We start from the raw sequence: 22,295 nt of genomic DNA, 5'->3' as shown, positions 1-22,295 counted from the left end.
AGTCGCGACTGAGTACCTACTTAGTTTAACTCTCTTTGAAAAATAATAAATAAATGAAGTGTACTAGTCATTCCTTATTTGTAGTAATTTTCTGTATTGCAAGGGATAAATCTGATTTTTATAGTTAACCTCGTCAATTCTTATGAAATTCATTCATGTATTGCAAACACTTTTTTATCAGACTGTTATTATGATCATAGAATACAGAAAATATTTTAAAATGAAATGAGTTCACTCTTGAGTAGTCCCAGTTAATCAATAAACACTGCTGAACTCATATCTAAACATTGATATTTTTCAGCTAGTATAGACCTTGTACAATGTAAGAAATATCAATAAGCCATTGTAAACTGAATATCCCAAAGAAACTGAAATTTTCACATAACTTCTTTTTATCGATTTTCGACACAAACTCTATTCAAACATAAATGCAGTGACAACTGTATTTAAGTGGTCAAAAATATCAATACATGTAGAGTTTATTACTCCAAAACTATAGTCTTTTACTCAAACCACTTCATTTATTAAATTATTACACTACGTTATTTTGTTTAATCTAGCGAGGATTTATACAAATGTAAACCAGTAACACTAGATTTCATGTTTGTTGTAGTGCACATACAATAATTATGAGCGTTTACAAGTTATAGAATTCATTCAGTCTGGTTTATCGACTGTATAAAAATTCGAATGCTCCCTAGCTTATTGAATTTGATTTGATAAAATTAACTTTAACTCTGTCACCCGAATGTTGCAAATCTAGCGTTTAAATGAACGAATTGCACAGATCCATAGGATAATATAATTAGAAATGTCAAAACAAGATTTATAGATCAAAGTACATGTCCAGTGGTAATAAATTTCATTCAAATTCAAAAGTATATACATTCCTTATAACAAAAACATTTTAATTATCTTAATGACTTTGAACAATGATTTACATCTTCGTATTTCTATAAATTTATTACAGACACGAGGATACTCTACTTCGCAATCGTTTAGTGTATACGAAAATGTTGGTTGGGGTGAAGAGTTCGACTCATCTAAATATGATTTAAATGATCCGATGTCAACTTATACTTACGAAACACAAGGTCAAGTTCATTTAGTTGAAATTGATAATTCAACTGAAACATACTTAAATAGGAATACAATTGATGATAAAGAAACTTCTTATTCAGAATATGGCTTATTAACTGAAAGATCAGTAACAGCACAACCAGTATTGCCTAATCAACGGGAGATGATTGCTTAACAAAGAAATATCCTAACTATATAATAATAAAAATTAGCAGATATACGTTCAATTTACTAAGTCAATTTATAATACTTTTCCTAAAATTACTATACACATAAAACTTGGCTACATATCAAAACATTTTTTTAATACAGATACAACTAATCGATCTATTTCTTGTAAAAACTATCTGGGAAACATTTCTGAAAGCACAAGTTATTAATCACCATCATCATCATCATGATACAACAATTATTTTAATTTGCTTCTTTCAAGAAAGTTAAATAGTAAGAAATAAACCATTTCCTTCCTTGTATAATATTCAATAATAGATTATATATGAATATTCTTAAGTTTTGTTTTGCTTCTATGTTTATCTTCCATGTTTCTTATTTTGCGCTCTGACTTTATTTTAATCAATTCTATTATTTAACATTACCAAAGTTCAGATAAAGTGATTAATTTATAAGTTTCCTTATGATTTCATTCTATTTCATTTTGTTTACAGATGAAAAAAAAGCATACTATTTATTAGATTGAAAATGGAAATAACTAATTAATTGAAAATGATATGTATCTTATATTTTAAAATCTTTTGATTCGCACTTCATTTTTAAACAAACTACACAAATCACTATTGTGTTTCTGTATGAATAAATGTATGTACAAATAACAGACAGGTTTATTCTTCACATTGCATTCAGCTTATGCAATATTTCTATATTTCTATAAACTGTAAAAAAAAACAAAAAACAAGAGTTAGAAACAAAAAAAACGTCTTTCATTATAATACAAACTGCCTTCTGTTCTGTACTGTTTCTTTTAGTCTAATTATCGAATAGGGTTTATGGTAAATAGATTTTGCGTCTAAAAATAATTTGTATTGTTTTGTGTACTGGAAAACATGAAGTTACTTACCACTTTCAAATCATTCTCATTACGAATCGCCATTGAAAGTATATAGGACCATATATTTGCTGTTTTGTTTCATATTCAGGTCTTTATTGATTTTTAGCTGATCTTAGACTGCGATTTAAAATATACTTGATAAAATTTATTTTTATCGAAGCCTTATTCAATAGTAATCCACCTCGTTATAGGCTTGTTTTGAAACGAGTTTGACAAAGCTTAGGACGGTAATCTCCCTCCCTAAAGTCTAATAAATTTAAAGGAAGTTGTGTGCACATCGATGATATTCGGTGATGACTGTGTTCCGTTGCTAGATGCTGAGGTTGCAAAAGCTGACCCCTGTATTAAGCGACTGAGTAATATCTTACAAACTGTGAGAACTGGAAATCCTGGATTTAACCCTGAATAAGCATTGCTGATGTAATAGATTCTACGATGGAACAGCTTTTCAGTACTGGACTTTCAATAGTAATCTAGCTGACATCAGTGAATTTTTAAACCAACCTTTATATTGAAAGAATATCGAAAGAAACACAATCAGACCACAAGTTCCACGACACGTTATACATTTACATACGCATGTTATGTTTTCTTATTTTGTTCAAGCAAAGTGTTCGACGTTTAGAATCATTAATTTACTAGCGATCCTGGACCTAAACTATCTGTGTGGTTACGATCGCCGAATGTAACCGTTAATATTATCAAACTCTTAACATCAGTTTCTTGCACGTTTACCAATAAGTGCTATATTTCATAGCTTCAGAAAAGCAAACAGATGTACTACAGTAATGTAGACTTCAAATCTGTGGTAGGTAATATGTTTGACGAGCAATTTCTTAAAAAATCTTTTATAGATAACGAGCACCAACAAACTATCAGTCAGAATCGCCTGAAAAAGAGTACCTGCTTAGTTCCCAATTAATGTTATGGATAAGATTCATATACTCAGCTTCGTACATCACTGGTTTTGTGAGAGGTAGTGTATTTACTTTCCAATTGTCCAAACCTATGTAGATAGAGAGCAGTTCGAACATCTGACTCAGCGACTGAAAGTTGAGTGGCTTCAACATTATGAAAAATTTACAAATGTTACTTAGACTATAAATAATGAAATAAGTATTTTTAGAATTCCAACCAACCTCTTATTACCACACAGATGACGAAAATAAATGCTACATGTCTCCAATATTGGAATTACTGATTTTTCACAAAGTTTTAAGGGATACATTTTGACGAAAACAATCAACAGGGTTGTTAGCGAGAAAAACATTAAGCTACGATAAACTTCAGCAGGGAATACACTCGACCAACTACACAATTGACTTTATACTGAAATTAACGAGTTTTAGTATGCGTCAATTCTGTAGATTCTAACGGATGTTGTATACTTTCAAATTAAAAGGAAGTTTAACTTGAATATTTTTATCAATTTCTTTCAAATCTTATAGAAAATGTGGTTACGTAGCAATTAACCAGAATTTGAAGAGTTTACATAATTTTTGAGAATTAAGTGAATAAAAAATCGATGAATAAAATGATGATTTTGGTGTACATAAAATAAGAATTAGTTTGGCCAAGACCACATAATAAAATAAGCACTATTAAAGTACTGATAATAATAATGACAATAGTAATTTACCAAGGTTCGAGTTTCTTTATTGTTGCTGCTTCAGTAAACCGGAGACGCGGTGCTTTTTGTCCACTGATAATTATAGAGGATTGTGTACTGTCAGTGGTGTGCTCAGTATCAATCAAATGCCGAGCTATTGCACAATATGAAGACATAGTGACTATCAGTCTCAAATTCCCTGAAACGTGATAGGAAATGTGAACCTATACTCTTTTCTTTGTTCTTCCGATGCATGCACTTTGAGAAGTACATGTATACTGTTAAATTCAGTTAGAAGTACTGAGAAAAGTGGACCTGTCAATCTTTGTATATTTGAGTGGGCAGTTCATTTCATATAACTTCGTCGGTCCTGCCGATGGATAAGCAACGTTCATCGCAGCATCTATCCTAAGTTTCATCATTTCAGTAATTTAATTTCCTTTGAAACGCAGATATGAAAAACAGGTTTTCTTTCCTACTGTATCTTATTTGATACGTCCGTTGGTTTTTGCATACTTCTCGATGAATTTTGCTGGATATGCATTTTCACGCAGGCGGGTTGTAATGAAGGTAAGTTTTTCTTCCAGGTTTTCCTTTGAGCAAGTTTTACGAGCGCAGTCAGAAACGGTTCATACAATCCAATTGTTGTAACCTATTGGATAGAAGCTGTTGTAATTTAGATAAACTCTAATCCATGTACTTTTGAGGTGCATGTGTCTTCGTAGTATGTCATCTGAAGTTCGCTTGATTCCAACATCCAAGAAATGGAATTTACCTTCCACTTCATGTTCCATAGTAAAACCTATGGTTGTATGTTTTGTTAGATAGATTGAGTAGGTACACGGAATGCTTCCGATTGTTGTAGACATGAAATGTTTCATTAATGTTTACAATACAATGTACTTCCTTCGGTTGTGCGCTTACGCTTCATCTGTTTAAGGTTCCCTATAAATATATCACCCAGAATTGGGCCCAGGGTGCTACCTATGGATGTTCCATCAATTTGATGTTTCAACCAGGTTACAAACACAAACTTCTTACATTTAATTAACTTTAACCAGATAAAGGAAAAAGACCCAATGTAGGAAGTCCTATTAACCGACCACTGATAAGTTCATGTGTGTTTAGTGGAAAGATAACCCAGAGAGTATATATAGTAGTAAGTTTTGGATAGATTATCCAGCTACCCAATGTAAAGTAATCATGTTGGGATTCATTTTGACATACAACCTTGACAAGACATATTTGATTGTAACTGTTTCGAAATTAGATTATCATGAGAATAGCAGAATGGATTGACAAGTGACAATTGAAGGTAATCGAAAGATGTGTCAATAACTTCAAGGAAACTCAGATCTCCATCCAGTATTGTTGATTTAACGATTACGTGTCTTCGTAATTTACATCAAGGACTGATCTTACTTAGTCAACAACTGGAAACCAGGAAGTTCTGATGAGTCGTTTCGTCCTAGTATGGAGCTCTTCATCAGCGCACAGTCACGACTCCAAAAGCGATCGAACTCAAGACCCTTAGTTTTGCGACGAACACATAACCCTTAGATTACTGAGCCGGCATCCAATCAGGTGTCTGGTTAATTAGATAGTGAAATTTCTGAGGGTAAATAAATGCATTTAACATCCGTGCATGTGTACTGACAAGCACAAAATATGGAGCTACTGCCCGATAACTTATATCCATCTAAGATTAAATTAAATAGACTGTAACACTGAATAAAACTTTGATCATAACATTGTAAACTGGCTAAACGAAATTCAGTTATCAGCGACTAAATGATACGGCTCTTGATACTGACCAGTTACAGACTAAAGAATCATAGACTGAGGTTACAGTGACGGGATAGTGAAGACGAAGGAAATATAGGGAAAAAAACATATGTAACACTACACTAATCAGAAAACGAACTATCAACCATTTCGCATAATCTCCACGGTACACTATAGTAACACTGAATAACTTAAGAAGTTATTTAACTGACAAGTTTCTCGCCAACACTTATTTTTGAGCAATTAAATCTTGATTTATTCATCAGAAACTAGATTTCATGTGCCAAATAAGTAACTCAAAACAGCTAGTCAGTAAAAACGACTTTCTATTTAAAAATAGAAAAATGATTATTTACAACCAAGGAAGTTTCTGTCTATCCATTGAAAATTTATTGGTTTGTTGTCCAGAAAACTTCATCATATTGTCTTCTTAAATTCAACTTCCAATTATCCTCAACTGAGTACAAGTCAAATAAATCACTCCCATCTAAAGGAATACAACGAAATAAGTTTTTTGAGTACTGATTTTTTCAGCTAAACATTCTAAAATTTACTTAATTGCCAGTAAAATGGGGTGCGATAAATACAAATACGTACCTATAAACAATTAACCTGTGAATGGAAAACTGTATACTAGTTACTTTCTTGTGGTTTACGACTCTATCAACGTAATTCAACTGTTATTGGTCAGATTGGACACAACTAGTGAACAATTATAAAAGCCAACAAAATATGTATAAAGCCAAAAAATAAGCGTAGATCAATTTACCATATATTCCAAGCTAACTCATCAAGAGATGACCTCTTGTTTAACCTACAAGTGGACTTCAAGGAATCACTAGACTATTCGGTTTGCTTCGTTACCGAATGAAAATATTTTGTTTGTTTTTTCAAAATGAATATACTCAATAATTCGGTAACTTAAGTCAAGATCATTTGCTGAAAAAAAACCGAGCCAAACAACTAACAATCACCAGACTTAGATATAAGTTTTCTACATTAAATTTAATTGACTACAACTTGATTCCACGAAAATTATTAGGAAAAATAATAAGATATAGATGCTTACTTCCTCCCTGCAAAAAAAACGTTCTAATCATAGCATGTGCTGGAAGCGTATCGCGATATTGTGCAAGATCAGGTTTTTTGGATGTATGAGAACTCTTTAGACTGGAAGACACTATTAGTTTACAGTTATGACCGTGCTCAGTCTCTTTCGTAAAACTATGGATAAATTGTCGAGTATCTTCTAGTAGATTAGTTAATCTAATGATATATGATGCGTCATTATCCTAAAAGAGAGTAGATTTAAACAAATATTATTATGCCTTAATGGTAAGTTAAGCAATTATCATCGTGTTCACAGAATAAAGAAGTACTGTTAAAAGTATTAATTTTTAGTCAATCAAGTAACCCGTGAAGGATTAATTAATTCTACGCTGAACTAAAAATGAGAACAGAACCATTGAAAACAAAGAGTGTCGGACATGTTCAGTCTCTAGCAGTAAGCAATCTAAAACTAATGAATGATCGACGTTAAGAAATACACATGGATTAAGGATGATCACAATCCTTAACTTTAATCAATTAGCAGATTATGTTATTAGACTTGTTGGAAACTGACAAATTTAAAGACCGTATTTATCGCAGATAAGTGGCAATAAGAATATTTTATAAGCCATTATGTAGGTTGATATCTGTTATGATAACATCACGACAAGTATTAGGTTGAATTAGTCGCTGTGTGGAACGTAACAAATAATAATCTTACCACGCAGACAAGACAACCAGCTTGAATGGTATCCAACTCCAGAATAGGCCACAAAAACTCTCGGAATGCTATTCGATTATCGTCACTCACCAATTTCAAGCAATTATGATTGCGGTATGAAGGGTTTAACCTCATATAACATGATAGGTTCCTACCAATAGAGGATCACTGTGACGAAATATTTGAGTTTCTTTTGATTTCCAGTGGTTCTTCATTTGATTTTAACTGGTGATCTTATAAAAACAGATTTTCGACTAGACAAAAATAAAACAGACTTATAGGAAGCTAAAAACCGACAATATTCACTAAATCTTGTAACAGATACCTTCGGAAAAATATTCTTATCATTTCCTCTACTGATGCAATTTTTATGAAATGCGCTTGGAACTTCGCCTGATTTTTCCCCATATTTATTTGAATTGGGAAGTTCGATATTATCTTAACAAATAGTTTTACATAACTCTTCTTTAAAATACCTTTTAATTTAACATATCTACAAGATCTGCGCTTCGGAAAGCAATTATGGGTTATTATTCGCTGATTCTGTTCTGATTATTCATAAAATCTTGAGTGAGATCTTAAGAATCGTCCAACTTATTGGATGAGAATGTTATCAAATGTGGTTCAGAGCTAAAACGAGAGATGGCCTCACCGACGCTTTCTTCATAAATATTAAGATGTCTTTTGTAAATACATAACATCAAATTTGACCACGCCAGTATGTAGTATATTTGTTTTTTAGATTTGATTTTGTTTAGTCCATTTTTAGTGCCTAGTTGTGCTGTTTTTTCTCTGCATTATAATGACTAATAATAATAATGTTTCATTTACCGACAATAAAGACAAAACGAAAGACGAACTCAAGTTCTTGATATTCGATCACACTTATAGAAGAATAACTGATCAAGTTTAAAAACTAAACATATGGACCCGTGAACACGTTAGATCTTATCATACACACAAACTCAACTAAATATTATCCAGTGAAGACAAGCGATTTGACCCGCGTATGACATTAAAATAGTCATAACCAACTTTGTTCCTGTAGACGTACAGAAAAATCGATCTAGCAGTGAATATAATCACAACAGAAGCAACAAAATTTATTCTGGGATGACTTTTCTTACATTTTCCACGAACTGATCCAGTCCTTCAACAATAATAACGTCAGCAAATCCTCTTCCCATATGAACATGTGAAAACCAATGTATTAATGCATCTTCAGAAGGTAGGTATCTGTAGGTGATTAAATGTCTTCATTAGACACAAGAACGAAATAGTATGATATTATTTATTAATTCAAATAAAAAACTTTCTGATAGTGCCACTAGAATATGTCACAAGGATTTATATTAGTTTCGAGTTTAACCTTATGTGTAAGTGCTAGTGATACTACATGACTGTCTGAACAGAAAAGGTACAGTTTGAACCTGTGACTAACTGGGTGAGAGTCTCATGATTTAAACACCGAACCATAACTCTGGTAGAAATTGAACTTGTACTCACTGGTATTTGTTCGGTACAAAAGATTATTGGCGCGTCATATTGCTCTCTCATGCAGTCCTGTGATATCATAACAGACAGATATCAGACTTAACTAATGAAAATAACACTAGGGACGATGTTTTGCACAGCCGAGCAATATATAGCTGTTAATGAAAACAAAATGATTTCTTGGAGAAGATTTAAGTGCATTGTATTTCCTACTCGTGCTAACAACCTTAAACTTCTCAAAGTTGTAGAGGATTTAGTTTTTAACACAGTCAATTTTGCTCAGTCGAGATAACGAATTCACAAACTCACACGAAATGGACATTATCCCAATTAGATGTAACGAGTTTACTGCAACCATGAACGTGAACGAAATCATATTTTAAAATAGCCTCTTTTCGGATAAAAACTGTGCGTAACTGCCGCGTTACAGCCTCATTTGCAATGTTGAGCAAGAGCGTTGTGATGAGTGATGATACACTGAAACACAAATAAACAAACATTATATTTAACCATAAATCAAAGCTATTGATAAATATTAAAATCAAATAAAGTGTACATTTCTAAAAACAAAAATAATTGCCACTCGACTTCGACATATTAAATACTTGAGTAGTTTACTGTTTAAGTAGCCTGTTGTGTGGGAACACTGCAAAGACTTAAATCTATTCGGCACTGAACATCAGGCTATTAAGTAAATTACGTGGTACCGATACTCTGAAGCAATGAACACAAATTTGGTGACATAGACTTTAACCTATGACAGTAGTAATAATGTCTTTACTCACTGTCCTCTAAATTTCGAACATTTCATTATTCTTGCGTTCCCCTTATAATATGTAGTTCTTTGAGCTAGCTTGATATATGCCTATCCATTTTGGTTTTTCCTGGGCTTTTTAGTGTAGTCGCCGAAATTGAAGCATCTTATTGCGAGTTCCAATAGTTTGAATACGGTGGCCAAAAGTTGAGACCTAGGAGATTCACACAAACCAACTCGCTAAAAACACGCTAACCAGAAGAAATAATTTAAACCATTTAAACTCACGGATCCAGAATCATCTAAGCATCATTCAAAACAAAGGAGGGAATTACAATGAATGCTGTCCAGTGTTATGCATCCATCAATGAAAGCAACGACGACGATAAAGATCAATTATACGATAAGTTGCAATCAATCATAGCGAAGTGCCCAAGAAAAAACTCACCATTCTGATGGGAGGTCTAAACGCCAAAGTCGGAGTAAACAACACTGGATATGAAGATATCATGGAACGACATGGACTGGGAGGGAAGAGAAACGAAAATGGGGAAAGATTTGCAAATTTATGTGCATTCAACAAATTGGTCATCGACGGCATAATATTCCCATACAAACGTATACACAAAGTTACATGGATCTCACCACACTACAGAGAACCAGAAAGATCATAATTGCATCAATAAAAAGTTCCGAAGGACAATGAAAGATGTAAGGACCAGGAGATGAGCTGATATAGCTTCAGATCACCACATAATCGTGGCCAATCTAAAACTGAAGCTAAAGAAGCACTGGACAACTTGACAAACAGCACTATAAAGGTTCAATACAGACTTCCTTCGAGATACTAACAAACTCAACGAATTCAAGATATCTCTCAACAACAGGTTTCAAGCCTTACAGAATCTACTGAAGGAATAAAAAACTACTATGGAGGACAAGTGGAAAGGTATCAAAGAAGCATTAACTTCAACGTGTCAGGAGGTTCTGGGCCTAATGAAGCATCATCATAAGGAATGGATCTCTATAGAAACACTGAACAGGATCAAGGAAAGGAAAAACAAAAAGACAGCAATTAACAACAGCCGAACACGAGCAGAGAAAGTCCAAGCACAAGCTGAGTACACAGAAGCAAACAAGCACGTGAAGAGCATTAAAGCCAACAAGCAGAGATACGTGGAAGAACTAGCAACGATGGCAGAAAAATCTGCGAGAAGGAAATGTGAAACTACTATATGATACAACGAAGAAACTAGCAGAGAAGTACAGTAAACCAAAGAGACCGGTCAAAGACAAGGAAGGCATCAAGATTCCAAAGAAAGGAGATCTGAGCAAATGTGAAAACTACAGAGGTATAACACTACCGTCAGTACCAGGGAGTCTTTAACAGAGTGCTGCTGGACCGGATGAAAGACGCAGTATAAGCCCAACTTTGAGATCAACAGGCTGGATTCAGTAAGGGTCGGTCGTACACAGACCGAATCGCGACACTACGGAACATCGTAGAGCAATCAATTGAGTGGAACTCGTCACTATACATCAACTCCAATGATTACGAAAAGACGTTTGACAGTGTGGATAGAACATTATGGAAACTTCGACACTATCGAGTACCTGAGAAGATTTTCAACATTATCAGGAACTCATACGACGGACTACAGTGCAAAGTCGTGCATGGAGGACAGCTGATAGACGCATTCCAAGTAAGGACCAGAGTCCCACAAGGCTGTCTACTCTCCCGCTTCCTCTTTCTTCTGGTGGTCGATTAGATTATGAAGACCTCGACATCTGAGGAGAGCACGGAATACAATGGACAGGTTGAATGCAACTAGACGATTTGGACTATCCCATACACATCAACAAATGCAGGTCAAGACAAGCAGTGTAGTAGCAGCCTCAGAAGCAGTAGGCATCAACAAACACAAAGGAAAAAGCAAGGTCCTCAAATACAACACGAAGAACACTAGCCAAATCAAACTTGATGGCGAAACTCTGAAAGATTTGGAATCCACGTACCTGGGAAGTATCATCGATGAGCAAGGAGGATCAGATGCAGACGTAAAGACGAGGATTGACAAAGCAAAGAAAGCATTCCTACAATTAAAGAACATATGGAACTCCATTGGCCGGATACCATCAGCAACAGCCAACAGCTTCCAGCTGAGGAGGAAATTAGGAAAAGACGACGGAAATGGAAAGAACATACATTACAGAAATCACCAAGCTGCATCACGAGAAAAGCCCTAACTCGGAATCTTGAAGAGAAGAGGAGAAGAGGAAGGCCAAAGCACACATTACATCGGGAAATAGAAGCAAATATGAAGAGAATGAATAACAGCTGGAAGGGATTGCCCACGACAGGGTTGGATGCAGAGGGCGGGTGGTCGGCCTATGCTCCTCCATAAAGAGTAACAGGCGTAAGTAAGTAATATGCGGTAGCATATTTAATTTCTTAGTGAAACGAATAGTCGAAATTATCCGTATAATAAAAGGCATTTTTACGGTACGTGTATTATTAATAGTCTCTAATAGAAAGGATAATCCTTCCAATTTTTGAATGCTCTTAGTCACAAAGTTGTGAACATATATTCCAACGAATTGGTATTTAATTCAGGTGATTATTTAAAGCAAAAACTGATTTGCATTGTATGAGATTAGTTCGCTTAATGAGTTGGTCGCCTATTGATTAAAGCATTTGACTTTCATCTACTAGGTTGCAAGTTCAGATTCTGCGATACTTACTTTAGTTTAGACAAATGATTAGTATTACTAGCCTTTCACAAAAGTCAGTGCTGTAGATTAAATACACAACCGGCCCCAAATGCCCTGGTACGGTCGAGGGTGGGGAGAGTCAGCTTTCCTTCACTAAATGCTCTCACACGGTCACGCGTATACAGCCACTGTCAGAGAACTACTCACTGCCTTCTTGCGGCGGGGGTGTTGTTTACGAAATCGAGAGGACAAAAGTGAATGTTCAGCGTTTAAACCGGGCTGATGGATATGAAGGATCCACCCTGGGGAGTTGGAAAACCCTGATTCCAAACCAATGGTGCACATGAGCTCCAGGATCCTAAGGAAACAAATGGCGTATGAACCAATTGTTGGTCACCAGTTACCATGGGACTGCATCTCCGTACCTTGCTCCACTGTCTTGTGGATCAGACCTTTAGGTCAAACGCTCCGGGTGTGATCCTCCAAAGAAACTACCTGCTCCAGTCTGGGCACCCGAGCAGTATCATAGCCCACACACAAATAAAATGAAATAACAATAATGACTGGAAATACTGTTCGTGCTGCAATTAAAATTCAGGCAACTCACATCCATTTTAGTGTGGCGCATATGTATCTGGTGCCCCTTTGTACCAATATTTATGTGTTCAAGTAGAAATAACAAAAATATAAAGAATACAATAACTCCTTGATTAGCTCCCTGACATCAAAAGATTCTGGCAACAATACCACTATATTCACCATATCCCATAGAAGTAGACTACAGAGGCCGTTTGCATAATGATGACACTACAAACGGTGGTAAAAATCAGATATCATGCTAACTACAGTTTATGGCAGGTAATTCTGAAAGTGAGACCTACAATTTATGTTTTATGCTATTACAAGAGATGTAACTTGGGTAAATTAATGCTAACCTTAGTTGGCCAAACTATTCACATGAGATATTACCCAAGCAACCAATAAAGGGAAATAAAGGCGAACAAAGAAGAAATAAAGGGAAAACGCGCCAAAATGTCGCCTTTTTCGCCTGTCCGGGGAAATAAAGCGGTTTTTCCCCTTTTTGTTGCTTTGTCTATAAATTGCCCACTTCTTGCCTAAATATCCGCCGATTGGTCTAATTTTCGCCTAAATTCAGTGTACATACCGAACTTACCGTTACCACCGAAGTGAAGATTAATGATAAATTTTAAAGGATTACGTTTGAGTAGAAATATTCACATACTTTCATTAATAATAAACTGCACGTTTTGTGATTCACGCACAAAAATGCTGTCCGAAATAACCCTCATCGTTGTTAAGAAAATGTAAAGTTCGGCAAGTATATTGTATTTATAAGAATTTAAATTACCTTTCAGGATACTTTTGGGTCTCATGAAAAATTATGGAGCTAGGTGCGTCCGAATATGAACACTGCATCGATACAGGGAATAAATACTCCATCTCATTAGGTTTATTCAGTTATCACTTTGATACACTCCACCGTATATATAGATCTAGGTTGAGGGCAAATATTATCCAAGTCGAGAATTACATTTTGGTAATCTGAATAACATGAAGTATTGTACCTTGAAAAAGAATTCTAAGCATAGACTATGGCACATAGACGAACAAATGAAGTAAAGCACACAGTGGTAAAGTGCGTCATTTCCAAGCTAGACATAGCTCGTCTCTGCGACCTTGAACGAGCAAATTAACGGCGGGCATTCTGTATTTTAGCCGCACGTGGTCGAATGCATGAGTCATAATTTTAAGGTATTCGCTTATTCACATAGTCTTTTGGTGTCTGAAAACCACCATGAAATTCATTCAATCATATCTAATGTGTCCAGTATGATATCACATTCAGATTTGTGTAGTAAGGACAGAAGACCTACAGTCTATATTATTCCCCTTCCAGTATGCTCCTGTGTCTAGTCTTCTCTTGAATGAGTCAATTTAGGGTGCGGACGCTACTGCTTCGAGTAACAGGTTCCAAGGATTGATTACTCGGTGTGGAAATCTGTTTGCCACGGATATTTTGTTCGTTCTTGGCTTTTTTACTCACCTGCTATATCCTCAGTGATAGCCCTATCTAGTGGGAAGGAAGAGAGAGGTCCAAAACCATTTCTTAGTATTCTATGGATCAAAACCAGATCACCACTTAACCTGCGGTAGGATATAGTAAAGAGGTCTAGCTTTTCAAGCCATCCTTTACATTGTAAACCCCTGAGTTCTGGAATTGCATGTGTAGCTGCCCCTTGTACTGTCTCCGGGGGGCTTGCAGCCAGTCACGATAGAGTATAAACTGATTGGTTTCTTTGCGCTCTCCTTGTGTCTTCGGCACTGCTCCAAGGATTGGTAATGTCCAATGTGTGGTATTCTAGCTTCTGGATCTCACTAATTGTAGTCATTCTGACAGTCGTTAGTGGAGCGCTCCTGGGTGTTCGCTCTTTGATATCCGCAGCATTTTGGCTTTATAGCTGATACCCGCTCGTAATGGAAACTTTTACAGTAACGTCTAATACTAACACATAGATCACTTATGTGCACCACTTACATACTAATTAGACGAGATTTTTGAAAATACTAGATATTAAACTCTAGCGATAAACGAATCACCGAAATAAATAGTTCTGTAAGTCTTCTATATTGATGCTGACCTCATTAGTTTTATTGGACATGACCTAGATGGAGGCGCTCGGTCATGTATACACATAAGACAACGAGTGAGTATGCCTCTCTACACATCCCTTGCAACTAATAACAAGCTTAGACCTAACGCCTCCAAAACCCTAATTTAGCGACGAAACCAGCGTGAAGATTTACATCACGTCGCTTCTCGTTCCTTTTTGGCTCTATTGTTCATCTTAGTTTGGATCGACAAACCATAAGCCAGACTTATAGCATCCGACTGTCGGTTGGTTTGTGCCTTGACAGGGGGTATTTTGTGGTAAACTGTTTGAACAAATGTATGTAAGAACAATCTGCTAGCACAAAAAATGTCAATGAGGGCACAATTGCGGTATAATATACTGACGGTCGTGAGAATGGAAAAGTATAACTAACATGAATGAGGGGGCGGAAAGATGGTTTCAATTCAAATATGCTCCATGTTCTGCCTCGTCTCAACAACGTCGTGGAGATCAGTACATGGCGGAACTTTTGTATATGAAGTGCCTAACGTCGGTTGCGTGTGTCAAAGCTGTCACATACAAGTAGTTTCTCGATGTCTTTAAACACTAAAACGTCGTAAAAAGTCACTCGAGGTGCATAATATTTCTTTTCCAGTGTGAACACTGGATCTCTCGTTTCTATGTAGCTGTTCATTCAAAAACTATCACTATATTCGTTTCATTGTAGATGGTATTGGTTTCATAATACAATGTTGCATAAATAATGAAACCCAATTCCATAGACTATTTCTTCATATTATTGACATTTCCAGAAAGTTGGGGGGAAATGTTCAGTACTCCTAGCTAAGCCTCCGGTTTTAGGAGTGCTCCGGTTGATATGAGTGAAAAGATTAAACGGTTTATGCAGCACAAACTTTTCATACTTTAAAATCATTTCCAGATTTTATCTTCTAGCTCTGTAGAGTATCTCCACATAATATTTGTGTTTGGAAAGACACGGCGATCAGAAATTGATAAACAAATAAATGTTCGTTGGTGCAAAATTTACATCCGACGCGAAACAAAAGCCTCAGAGAAAAAAATCGTTAACAAACCGCTGAAACTACAAATTGAGAGTTATAACGTATGTTAGTTAGTCTATGTTTAGTATAACCTTTTATTCCGAAAAGTATTTCGCCAAGTCATTCAGGATGGTACACAATCATCAGCATGATAGCTGACAAATGGCTACTATTTCATACCTTAGAAGATGGTCGTCAGAGGAGAAGGAGAAGTAGGAGCCTGTTCTCTTTTGATCGTTATCGCCCAACGTTGTAATAGAACATGTAATGTTTCTCACTGGCAAAAAATAACTGTTACTAAAGTCAGAGCGATGAAGGGGATAATAGCCGTCCGTGAATACGGTTATATCTTCCAGTTGTAGCACTGAGATGTTTTAATACAATACTGATTTTTTAATAATAAGTATGTTTTCTGTGAAATCTCAATGAGTAGAAAATTATATTTCTGACGTTCCGTTGTTTGATTTAAGTTACCTCTTCAGAGTAAATAAGTCTTTGTACATCATTCCGAATTCCTAGAACATTAGTCTCGACCTTACTCTCAGAATTCTCTTCCACTTGGATCATGGATAGAGTGCGAATTGGACAGTTCTGTGTCTTACGAGTCGACACTCGAAATTCAATCACTTCTGTCTATCACAGACACATGGTCAAACGTCTTTATCATGCTTCGATGGGATGATGAAGTAAGAGGATATCATGATGACTGTTGCACCTTCATGCCAGTCTATCATCACAATCGTGACCAGATGAGGCTGTACCATACTACTTTGTATTAATTCAACCTGCAGTACCAAAAATCGAAAGTGATACTGCGTGATTAGTTATACTGTGTAAGTACTCACCATTTGAACTGATAATTGCGTATAACTTCGGTTTAGAATATCCGGTCTGTTCGGTTTGTCAGTACTGTTTATAAGCGTACGTTTTCATCTGGAACTTCATTTTAAATATGTAAAACTATCTGTATATACCTCTGTGATCTTGTTGCACACCGGATGTAAAAACAAAGTGGCTCAAGTTGAGAGCTTCAGATGACATTCCTAAGTAAATTTATCTTTAATATGAACGAAAGGTTTCCGGATATTGCACAAATATCTACTTGTTCTGCCAACACCAAGAGTATCTTCAGGCTGGATGCAGGCGAAACTTTCAAACCGGTTATAACTATAGTGATTGGAGATAACAAGACAGTCAAAAAGGCCGATTTCACAATATAAAGCTTCGTACAGTTTTGACATGTATTAAAATCAGTCCGAAGTGTTCTGAGAAGCTTTGAAAACCTTAAGCCTGGATTTTTCGGTTCTGGCGTTTACCGATTCATCGGGTTCATATGAAACACCTTGGAAGAATCAAACTTTCAGCCTAAGATGATTTATCACTGCCTAAAATTCCAACCGACAACCGCTGTCTATCATAGTTCGTGTCGTAATTCCTTCTCTTAGCGCAGTAGTTATAGTTGGCATCAGTACTGGTGACGTAAAAACATCTCATTTTAGTGCAATATCTGCGAATGTTTTAATAGAGTTTTAAGAAATGCTGACTTTAGGCTTGAGTAAGAGTATTGACAATTTGTCCAAAATGTTTGTTTGGTACCTATGGTCGACTAATTAATGACACGATGATAGTGAGATAACAACAGGGAAGAACCGTTGTAGACTGCTGATCCAAAATGCTGTTTTCTCAAGCTAGCTCGGTAACCAGGGACGCAACACAGAAGGAAGATTCCACTTAAACAGTTTTTCTCATGAGAAAGATCTGACTACGCATCGAAATAACTACGAGGTTACGGTATCGGTTTAACTACGTCAGAAATGAGAGAACTGAGCTATAAGTCAGTAACAGTTTAACGGCTACTCAAGAAAGGTACAACGCACGGCAACAGTTTATTTATCACGAAAAATATTACAAGTAGGAGAAATTAAAAATTGCAATTTACTAATTGTATGACAAAAATATGGACAATGGCTTTTAGTCGGATAGTTCCAAAAGTTCAAATTTACCAAGTATTAATCTCACTATGGCAAAAATGGCTGCATTTTTCATAGTGTCAGTAAAAATTACAAACACATTAGCCCTTTGCTGTGAAGAAAAAACGAATACGACGAAAGTTCTGGTGAATTCAGGAAAAAATCTAACCTGGCCAAACATTGTAGGATTATCTGCAGGCGGTTTGTAGCGCTCCCAGAGAGCAAGCGGGGATCTTAAGTAGAGTTGGCGAATATTTAGGAAGACGTTGACGTCATTTCTTTGAAAAAACTAAGACTTGAGCGAACGCTGTGTTTCATATTGAGAACAAGCCAATCAATCTGTGATATAGATTGTCTTCCCACGCTCACCACTCAGACTCATGTTTCCAATTTTATGCCGGATTAGCTATTCTACTAAGACAACCTATAACATGCTAACTCGGACTTTTACGCTAGGATTGTGTGGCTGGTATTAGATGGACAAAAAAAGAAGAGAAAGAAAAAGTTAGACAACAAAAGATATAGTCATTAGTATTCTTAACGCTTCACCCTCTATATGCACACTCCCTTCTGATAAACCGCTTTCCTTGTACCAACCTTGACTTCCCTTCCTTCATGTGAGCTTACTACGACATGTCAAACATCACAACTCATAGTTCTTTATTACTACATTCTCTTATATGGAGCCTCTGACTTCATTTCACTCTAACAAGAGATAATGTGAATTTAATCTAATTTATTATACCTCTGCCTGTTCTACTACACAATGTTAAGCAACGTTTGACGTTCATATCCAAGTGCCTTGCTACTCTTCTGTTTCTCTTTTTTTCTTCCTCAGAATCTTGCTCTGAGGGCACAGCTATGAAACTTCTGACGTCTGAAACAAACTTGACGTACACGTCTCCTCAGGGTCATGGTTTACAGCAAGCGCTCCACGAGTCTACTTTATAACAACTATAAACTTCCCATTGTGAAAATTAGAACAACACATATAAGCGAACAATTGTTTTCAATTAGATCGTCATCAGGCTTTACTCTAATATACATGAATATTTATACGAAAATTTTTAAACCAATCAAGGCAATATGAGTCAATAATCACAATGAAATAGAATAAGTCACTACACATAATAGGTAAAAGTACAAGTTGATAGTACGAAAACAGGTGAACAGATAGTGGTAAGAATAATAAACTACAATAACAAAGCTCTTATCAATAGTTAATCGTTGGAAATAGAAGGTCAAATAAACATGGGTAAATAGACTAGGAATAGTAATCACAAAACATTAAAAATCATTACGTAATAAGATGTGTGTAAATAATTAGATAGTGAAGAATACAAAGAGGCGGATAATGACAAACAAATAATGGATGTGGAAATAAGGTTAACAATAACACAGATAGAATAAAATAAATAAATAATGATAATAATAAAATTTAAAATAAAAATTGTTAGTTAAGTTATAACTGGCCATGGAAGGGATAGGGGAGTCACGTATTTCTTCTGTACACATAGATTGGGGTTATATATACGAATTCCAATGGCTTCAGCTATATATAGGAGACGGGAACGGACTCCGTCGGGAAATGATGGAGGTATACGATAGATAACTCGAAATGATTTCAATTTATCTACTGCATGACCGCTATCAATAAGATGTGCTAGTATAGAACTGCGAATAGTTTTTCTCTGACCCTTTATGTACCAAGTTGGTAGATGTTCACTCATTCGTTGGTTAAGTTGCCTGGTAGTACGCCCTATATAGCTATCTCCACAGGAGCAGCTGAATTTGTAAATGCACATGGAAGAGGCCAACTCAGGTAACTTATCCTTCGTTTGAGTAGACATCGCTGGTCGACAAGAGAAGGTCAACGCAAGATTGGCTGCGTAGAATGTCTTGGTGATTACTTTGGTTAACCTATATTTCAGAGTGTCACTAGCCACATCCCCGTTGAATTGCACTTTCATGTATAAAGGTTTCTTACGAACAGTCGAAATCTCCGACTTCTTTATTATATCCTGCATGTATTTCTCAATGAACGCGCTGGGGTAGCCGATCTCGGTCAGTGAGTTGTTGAGAAATTCAAGCTCCTGACTTAGAGTGTCTACTGTAAAGATCCTTTTTGCTCTGCTCGTGAGACATCTGACCAAATTTCTCTTGTAACGGATGGGTGTGAAACTGTTTTGTGATTACTATTCCTAGTCTATTTACCCATGTTTATTTGACCTTCTATTTCCAACGATTAACTATTGATAAGAGCTTTGTTATTGTAGTTTATTATTCTTACCACTATCTGTTCACCTGTTTTCGTACTATCAACTTGTACTTTTACCTATTATGTGTAGTGACTTATTCTATTTCATTGTGATTATTGACTCATATTGCCTTGATTGGTTTAAAAATTTTCGTATAAATATTCATGTATATTAGAGTAAAGCCTGATGACGATCTAATTGAAAACAATTGTTCGCTTATATGTGTTGTTCTAACTATAAACTTAATAAGTTGGGAAGGATGTTGTGCACCAACAAATGTTGTAGTTTATAGATTATGCCTGTAAAAATGGCGTGTATCTGCACATGCAGAAATATATTATTATTTTTAATATTGGATTTTCACAAGATATGTACTGGATTGTGTTGACGTTTTTTTCATGAGTACCAATATTCATGTATTATGTGAATTGTAAGCCTTTGTTTGATATATGTAGTATTTTTTATTCTTTTCTGACATTTAAATTCCGCTCATTAATTCCATTTATTCCACATCAGGGTTCTAGGTTGGGTATAATTATATTTTTCTCATTCCTTGGTCACTTCGGTTTCTCATTAGTCGATGTACTTTTTCGCGTAGGGTGAACGAGGAATTAATCGCATATACCGTTCCAGCTAAATTTTACACCTTCTCTGTCTATCATCTTCAGTCGGAATAACTGATTTCCATGTCTTGGGCTGTTTAATCTGAAACTGCACAACTAAAGTATTGTAAATGAGCACTATATTGAGAGGCATAACATCTTTTAGAGTTCGTATTTGTATGCTCGCGAAAATCATTTTGCGTATTTCTACGTTCGAATTTTGCTCACTCCAGTTACTGAAGCACGGTCGATTGGTTCACTTGCAGCTTACGACCCCAAATAATAATAAAACCAAATTTCGATTCAGATACAAAGTTTACTCGCGACCTAAAAGTAATCAACCTAAATGTGTCGTTTTAGTAATAATTATGACAATTACAAAACGAATCTTCAAATTTCAGGTTTCGAGGACAAAGACTTCCAAAATACCAAGACAATAGCAGAGTGAGACTGAGATATACGAGGTCAAAGACATAAACAAGCAAGCTCAAACGTCGAGTGGAATAAATACATCCAAAACACAGTGAAATTGTCGCTATTCAATATAACGGTTGTAAATCAGTCACATATTTTCAATTCTGTAACCCGTATGCCCAATAAATAAAACTAATCCGTTGTTCCACCCAACATTTAAAAGTGCTTCTCTCAATACTTTTGTTCATCGCGTGTTCTATTTGTTATGTTGATAAAAGATAGCCAATATATGTTTTAACTACTACTTTGGTTCTCTTAACGAGTCACGTTACTTCCACGGTTTTTGCTTAAAGTTATATTTGGTGGCTGCCATCTGAATTCGTTGCCTGATGGTTCGTCTTTGACTAGCATAAGTTAATATATTCCTTTCTAATAGAAATACAGTTCCTATTCTACTGAAACATCTCTTTCTTTTTGTAGTCTGATCGTATTTGATTTTCGACATATAGAATAACGATATGTGTTTAGCAGATAGAATGGACATAAAAAAATTTACTTCTTGGTAAAGCGACCTCTCTTTTGTTAGTACTACTTTGAGTGGGAATTTTCCAGTTTGCTCGCACGAAGTGACTCGCGTGCTGGCAGGCTGCATCGATTTCCTATTATATATGCAGCTGGAAGTCCAGGAAAGACAAATTCACTGAACAATCACTTCACTTATCGTCTGTTAATTACCTTTTTAAACTAAACGACGCATTGCATTGTGTACTGGTGTTTTGTAATCAAGAAGTCTAAGCACGGTTTCTTTTTCAACAGCGGCTGCTCTGTCAAATGCTCCACACCTGCGAGAAATTCGAACATGGCTTGATGAGCTTCGACAAGCAAACGAATCCTAAATATCGTAGAGGTAGATAACCTATACGCATAACACTCATCTACGGAGTAAAGAAAATTAGTGCGGGCGTTCGAAGCATGTTCCCCGAAACGTCGACCTTGTTACAAAACCGTGAAAAGGTTAACTCATGTGTAACTAGGCAGGTTTAATTATCTTAGTTGTCAGCCAAAGTTTTGTGTCATTTAACATGA

The 22,295-nt window shown here is 35.8% G+C and overlaps 2 protein-coding genes across 5 annotated transcripts in view; one reads left to right on the top strand and one right to left on the bottom strand.

Moving 5' to 3' along the window:
- The window catches only part of MS3_00003640 (uncharacterized protein), a gene marked incomplete at its 3' end in the record, with an annotated part of 56,060 nt that extends 53,960 nt beyond the window's left edge, over positions 1 to 2,100 (top strand). Inside the window, exon 8 of one of the 2 annotated variants that reach the window (XM_051211489.1) lies at positions 971 to 2,100. In XM_051211489.1, the coding sequence (XP_051071551.1) occupies positions 971 to 1,255 (285 nt within the window). The remainder of the gene's footprint in view (positions 1 to 970) is intronic. The other variant, XM_035731417.2, reaches the window with a different exon arrangement.
- A 238-nt stretch (positions 2,101 to 2,338) lies between these two features.
- DDX52 (DEAD (Asp-Glu-Ala-Asp) box polypeptide 52) overlaps positions 2,339 to 22,295 on the bottom strand; it is a 66,749-nt gene continuing 46,792 nt past the window's right edge. Inside the window, exons 1-7 of one of the 3 annotated variants that reach the window (XM_051211483.1) lie at positions 13,824 to 13,987; positions 13,446 to 13,785; positions 13,207 to 13,406; positions 9,115 to 9,282; positions 8,439 to 8,547; positions 6,610 to 6,832; positions 5,850 to 6,027 (exon numbers count right to left, since the gene is read on the bottom strand). In XM_051211483.1, the coding sequence (XP_051071547.1) occupies positions 5,930 to 6,027; positions 6,610 to 6,832; positions 8,439 to 8,498 (381 nt within the window). In that variant the 5' untranslated portion in view covers positions 8,499 to 8,547; positions 9,115 to 9,282; positions 13,207 to 13,406; positions 13,446 to 13,785; positions 13,824 to 13,987 and the 3' untranslated portion in view covers positions 5,850 to 5,929. Of the gene's footprint in view, positions 3,153 to 5,849; positions 7,566 to 8,438; positions 8,548 to 9,114; positions 14,252 to 22,295 lie in introns of those variants that run through there. The other 2 variants (XM_051211481.1, XM_051211482.1) reach the window with 2 other exon arrangements.

The sequence above is a fragment of the Schistosoma haematobium genome, chromosome ZW, assembly GCF_000699445.3.
Source record: "Schistosoma haematobium chromosome ZW, whole genome shotgun sequence".
NCBI classification, from domain to species: domain Eukaryota; kingdom Metazoa; phylum Platyhelminthes; class Trematoda; order Strigeidida; family Schistosomatidae; genus Schistosoma; species Schistosoma haematobium.
Note: the sequence above shows the minus strand (reverse complement) of the source record. Positions and strands in the feature narration are given on the sequence as shown.